We start from the raw sequence: 6,499 nt of genomic DNA on the forward strand, positions 1-6,499 counted from the left end.
AAGACTGAATATTTCTTGAAAAATTTTCACACGATATTTATAAATATTTTTTTTTATTAATATCATAAATAAATAGTATAAAATTTGTAAAGTTGAGGAGTGTTATTAGTAAACTAAAAAATAGTTGATAGTTAAATAATAATAACATTAAATGCTTAAAATCGCCTATAAGAGATTATATCATCAAAATTATTGTATTTAATTTATATTGGGAGAAATGTCTTTTTAATTATATTTTTTTACCCCTCTAAATTTTTGTCTCAAGCTCTGCCACTGATAGTGGCATTGATGGGTAGGAAAAAGAAAAACAATAAATTAATCGAAAGAAATATGAAATGGAAATTAAGAATATAAGATCCTATATGTAAATGACCTAATCAGTAATTCTGTTGTGCATATATAAAGCAATGTTTTGACTAACAAAATTAGCCTGATTATGTGTAAATTTTTAAATCAATTACTTTCGAAATCTCAACCAAGATATAATTGTAAAAGACAGAGAAATTCTCATTTCATTTCTATTTCTAATGTTGGTGTGCAAAATGGTTGCGCTTCGCTTTGGCCAACTATTATTTGATTCATTATTAATTAATCCCCCCATCATTAACACTGAAAACCACCAGATCAATGAGTTTAAACTTTATTACATACTATTATTATACTAGTGAACTCCAGCATCATCATAACATTAAGATTATTCAAAATTTTCAATTCCTAACCTTATATATTTTGTGTCAAAAGCTTTGGACACAGGATGATTTTGAAGTGTAGGCTCCGCTCAACAACTTTCACAGGTGTTATCATAGGTACAATCAGTCCAAAAATCTCCTCCATATTATTCATGGAATGTGTCCATTTAAAGTAATGAAACATATTGGCCCTTCTACGCTTTAAGGCCATCATTATTAGGTGTCTAGGACACACATCCAGGCTGTTGATAGGATGCATTGAAGTGATTTATATCTTTGTCATTATTCAGCTCAAAATTTTAATATTCGTTACTTGATCTAAGAATAATTATGGAGGAGTCGTATTTAGTACCAAACCTTCTTGCACAATAGCATACATACACTTAGATTTGACGGAATACAAGGAGAGTTTGTTTTAAAATTCTAATCAATCAGCAGAGTTTCTGTGCCTTTTTACGAAAAAAATTTGGTATCACAAATGTCTAGCTAGTTGACGTCTTTATTTTTTTATCAAATCATATTATTTATTATATTTATATCTTTTTCCTCTTAGGTAATAGGTAAGATATGACATATAACATATATGAATGTCTATCTATCTTTTTCCTTGATTTAATTAAGATTCTGTAGTATATGTAGGATCAGATTGAGACCTGAGTTGTTGATTCGATCTTTACAAATGCATCACAAAAATAATCAGCTAACACTTTTGGTATTAAAAGTATGTCAGTAAACTGATAAATTATAATCAACGTGCAAGATGATCTTAGTTTGCAGTCATCTTTAAAGGATTTTGTTAAGTTAATAACCTTCTTTTTTTTTCACTCTTTCACTTTTTCCCGACCGTGATTTTTGTCTTTTCTTTGATTTTATTGGTGCCAAAGTAGAAGTTTTTAATGGAATCAATGAAAAATGTCGTCATACTGAATAGCATTACTCTGACACTGTATAATTCAGCAATATATTATGGACACTATTTTAGAATAATTTGTGCTAATTCAACTTTCTTTAATTCACGACCAAGTTAAAAATTTAACCGCGTCAATATCAACGAGAGAGAAAAGCCTATTATGGCTCAAGGTGACAACACATCTTGTGGGGTGAATTTAGATCTCATTTTCAGAGAACACATATTTGAACAGGAAGAATGAGCTCAAGTGTTTAGTCCTAGACATAAGATTAGTGGCCCAAAGTATATCTTGATACCCAAAAGTTGTAGTAATTAACCAAAAAGGAAAAGAAGAGAAAAGCATGTTTCTGCCAGAGAGAAAATGGTCACATTAAAATACTTTCGCTTGCACATTTGCCATGCATTGGTTACCACGAGTCCCTATCACCACAACATCTTTTTTTTTTCTCTCTTTCTAACATTGTTATGAAAAGAGAGAAAAATTTATTGCAATCCAGTGTGACAAACATAAGCTCACTCAAGACCCATTATCCCTACAACAATCTTATTAGAGAGAAACGCTTTGTGCAAAGGCACTGCTCAGAGAGAATAAAGATGGTATGGAAGCCTAGGCTCCACAACAGTTTCCAGTGGTAGTTTCTTAGGTGTAGAGAGCCCAAAAATCTCATCCATATTCAAATCCTCCTTCCTCACATTATCAGGCAATCTCCAGTTAAATCCATGCAACAAATTGGCCAAACTTGCTTGAATGACCTTAAGGCCAAGAGGGTACCCAGGGCACATCCTTCTCCCAGCACCAAATGGCAATAGCTCATAGTCATGCCCCTTCACATCAATCTCCTTATTAAGAAACCTCTCTGGTTGGAACTCATTAGGGTTGTCCCAAATTGAAGGGTCTCTCCCAATAGTCCACACATTCACAAGCACTTGTGTCCCTTTGGGGATGTCATACCCTCCAAGATTGCAGTCCTCTCTGGCTAGTCTTGGAACCAACATTGGTGCCACTGGGTGCAGCCTCATTGCTTCCTTGACAATGGCATTAACATAAGGCAAATTCACAATGTCCTTCTCTTCAACCCATCTCTCTCTACCTATCACCCTGTCTAGCTCCTCTGTTGCCTTCTTGAAAATCTCTGGCCTTCTCAATAGCTCTGAGATTGCCCATTCCACTGTTACAGCTGAACTCTCAGTCCCACCTGCTATTAGGTCCTGATTAATTGACACAATTGTGAAGTGGGTCAGAAAATGTTAATAATTAATCAGCCAAATCTCAAAATATTAAATGTGTGGTAATGGGTAAAGAGAGATGCCACAAGAGTTCAAAATGAGAAATGATAAATATTGTTAGATTAGACTGATATTCTTAAAATAATAATAATAATAAGAGACGGAATTTCCATACCAGAAAATGATTAGACTGAGATAAGTTGACCCACAACGAAGAGATAATGTGATATTTGTTGGAACCTAACAAGTAGCAAGCAAAACTGGCTGGGTGTACTTTGAAATTCACTACTCTTAAGTCATTGATTAGTGATAGTGAAAGCAGTACTCGGTTGATGAAAAATAAATTTCAAACCGCAGTCCGGAGTAATGATATAAGGGGGAAGACTGTTAGCTACTAAAACATTTTTTTTAACAATTTTTTCAATATATTTTCTTTTATCAATTAGAAATTTTGAATTTTCAAAAAATTTGAAATGAAATTTATTAATTGAAAAATGGGACCACATATTTAATAAAACATACTTAAATTTTATTCGATAAAAAAGAGTACAGTACATCAGAAAAAGAATTATCGATCGTTTTATGAAGATGTTTTTAATATGATGAATACATCAAATTCTATTTGAAAGCTTTTAAGTCCCATATATGGATTCCACTTGAGACGTGTAGAGTAAACATGACCATTTCAACTTGCTGTTATTTCCACGAAAATGCGTGCACGTTGTATCATGGATATATAATGACCAAACATATCCAGATATTGTGCATCGATTGGACGATCGGCTAACAAGATAATATAACCTAATCTAGCTTGCTATAGAAAGGTTACCTGTCTACCCCTTTATTAAAATAATAATCTTTCTTAAAGAAAACCAAGAGTATGTACTACATAGACGTAGTTAATGTTTTAAAAATCTTCTATCGCATCAGCACAACATATTTTTTTATATAAAAATGCACAAAATAATTCTATTAGAAGACAAAATAAAGTTTAAGAAATGTGATAAGTAATGGATTTAATTGATAATGTAATAAAATAAGAAGAAAGAGATAACGAAAAAATAAAATTATTATTTTGATTTTAAAAAAATTATTGTGAAAATATAAACATTCATAAAATATAGTAATTTCAGATCTTAAACAGTAAAGTAATTATTTGGAATAACACCGAAAGCAAAAATGAAAATGATTGGTAAGTTGGAAGTAGTGCAGTACCTGTGTAAAAGCCTTAACTCCATGCCTCTCGAGCTTGACCTCAAGAGTAGGATCCTCGGCAAGTTGCAAAAGAACATCAACCATGTCCTTTGCCACGTAATCCTTAATCCCTTTCTTCCTCTCAATATGTTCATCCAGGACGTGCTCCATGAACATATCAAACTTCTTGCTCAAAGTCTTCATCCTCTTTATGTAACCCTGCAAGTCCAAGAAATCAATCCAAGGAATAAAGTCCCCAATGTTATACACCCCATTAAGCAAAAACAACTCATCAAGCATCTTCTTGAACTCATCAGGCGAAACGACAGCGTTTTGGGATTCTTCAAGGTACTTTTTTCCCAACACCATGCGGCTGATAACGTTGAGGCTAAGGCTGGAAAGGTGGTCTTTTAGTAAAATTGTTTTGTTGGCGGAATTGAAGAGTTCGTTAAGAAGGCAACGAAGCTCTTGTTTTCTAATGTATTCGTATTCTTGGAGGCGTTTAGCGCTGAATAATTCCATTAGGCACATTCTACGGGCCTGGCGCCAGTATGGGCCGTACTGGGACCAAGTGATGTCCGAGTAGTTGTAGGTTGTGTATTTGCCCGCCGCGAACTTCGGCCTGCCGGCGAGGGTGGCGTCGTGGGTTTTGAGGACGGCCTTGGCAATTTCAACGGACGAGCCCACCACCACGGAGCTCGACCCGAACCATACGTGCATGATGGGCCCGTATTTTTTGCTAAGCGTGTGGATCGACCGATGTGGAAGGGACCCAATTAAGTTTAGGTTGCCTATGATGGGCCAGGGCTTTGGGCCTGGGGGGAGGTTGTATCGGCGGCGGCGGAGACCGCGGAGGAAGAGGAGAAGGAGGGCGGCAAAGGCTGCCAAACATGTGGCTGCGCTTGGAACCCAATTGGGAGATGATGCCAATTCTGTTGCCATTTTTGTCAAGTTTGAAGTGAGGAAAGAACTTTGATTGTGAGATGAAAGATTGTGTTGGTGAGTGGGCTATTTATGTAGCAAAGATGCCAATGGCAGACAACTAGTAGTTGAACTTATGGTCCTACATGGGGTTCTTTCTTTCTACTACATTCCGTGAAACATGCATAGGTAGGGTATCTTTATCTTTTTTTACATTAATTCTGTAAGATTTCGTAGACTATTATTTTAACAAAGCTCTAACACTCTAATTTCTACTGTGCTATTGTTTAATATGATAATGATGTATGAAATATTTATTAGTTGTTTACTTAAATAAAATAAACAAAAGCATAAGAAGTATATATCAAAGCAAGTACGAATATCCATTAAAGTCAGTACGTACTATAATAACTTGATGTTTAGTTCCAAAAAAAATAATAATAATAACTTGACGTTGGCTCTCTCATTTGTTCGCCACTCTTTCTTGTAATAACTAATAACTTGTAATTATAATATTCTGACATTACCTTTAACTAAATTTTTTTTTTATAAATGTTAATTGAGTGTATTAATTAGTTGCCAATGGGTGAGTATATCGGCACTCCATTTGTTGTTGATCTACAATTGTTATTAACAGATTCAAATTATAATTTCTTAAGTTAATATTATTTCAATGATTTTTATTAAAAAAATTGAATTAAATGTATTGTAGCAATTTCTCGCACCCCTTAATTTCTGTCTCTTTTTTAAGGGGCATTTGGTACAAGGATATATATATATATATATATATATATATATATTCAGTTTCACTTTATATATTAATTTACTATTATGCTGTTCATTTTGATTGAATATTTATATTTATATTTATTTTCAAAAGCTTATGTTGCTTTTATTTTATTCCAAATAGTACTAGTGATAGAAACAACAACTTCCTCCTGCACGTGATTACACCGAAGTTTTTTTTTTACTTATGACAAATATTATACTTCTTTCTCGGTTCTCACAAAGGCACACAGTCACTTCTTTCCCCAGCACTCACACTAAAAAAAAAATAAATTAAAATACAACATAAAAATTCTTCAGATATTATAATAACAAGTTATTTGTGAAGAATTTTATTATCTGTATATATATTGAAGTTTTTTATTATCTCTTATCCAATTTTTAAATGAGCCAGTACGCACAACGTCCAATATGGGAGTGGTAACTGGGAAGAGTCCACATTCAAGATGAACCTAATACTTTATTTTATTTTATTTTTGTAAGCAACCAATCTGTTTCTAAGAAGGTTTTATTGAATTTCCCGAAGACTCAAACCAACTCTAGAGTCAACATTTTGATATGATGCCACCTACAAGCTAAAGTACTCTAAATAGTGCATGGATAAATAGTTTAATTGGTAGTATTTGGATTCACGTTAAATTTTTTTAATTAGGTTTAAATATGGTTTTTTTTTCTTGTAAGTTAGTAATTTTTTTTAAAACTGTAAGTTAATTTTATCTAATTTTTGTTCGTATAAATTTAACCTCTTTAATTTTAATTTTTATAAGATATT

General features: G+C 33.2%; 1 protein-coding gene across 1 annotated transcript; it reads right to left on the reverse strand.

Moving 5' to 3' along the window:
* Positions 1-1,943: 1,943 nt before the first annotated feature.
* LOC100791502 (trimethyltridecatetraene synthase) lies at positions 1,944-5,071 on the reverse strand. Its single transcript, XM_003528505.4, has 2 exons — positions 4,042-5,071; positions 1,944-2,808 (listed from the first exon to the last, which is right to left on the reverse strand). Exons 1-2 carry the CDS (start codon positions 4,960-4,962, stop codon positions 2,179-2,181), a joined length of 1,551 nt encoding a protein of 516 aa, XP_003528553.1. The 5' UTR covers positions 4,963-5,071; the 3' UTR covers positions 1,944-2,178.
* Between the last annotated feature and the right edge of the window lie 1,428 nt (positions 5,072-6,499).

Source organism: Glycine max, chromosome 7 (assembly GCF_000004515.6).
Source record: "Glycine max cultivar Williams 82 chromosome 7, Glycine_max_v4.0, whole genome shotgun sequence".
In the NCBI taxonomy this organism is placed as follows: domain Eukaryota; kingdom Viridiplantae; phylum Streptophyta; class Magnoliopsida; order Fabales; family Fabaceae; genus Glycine; species Glycine max.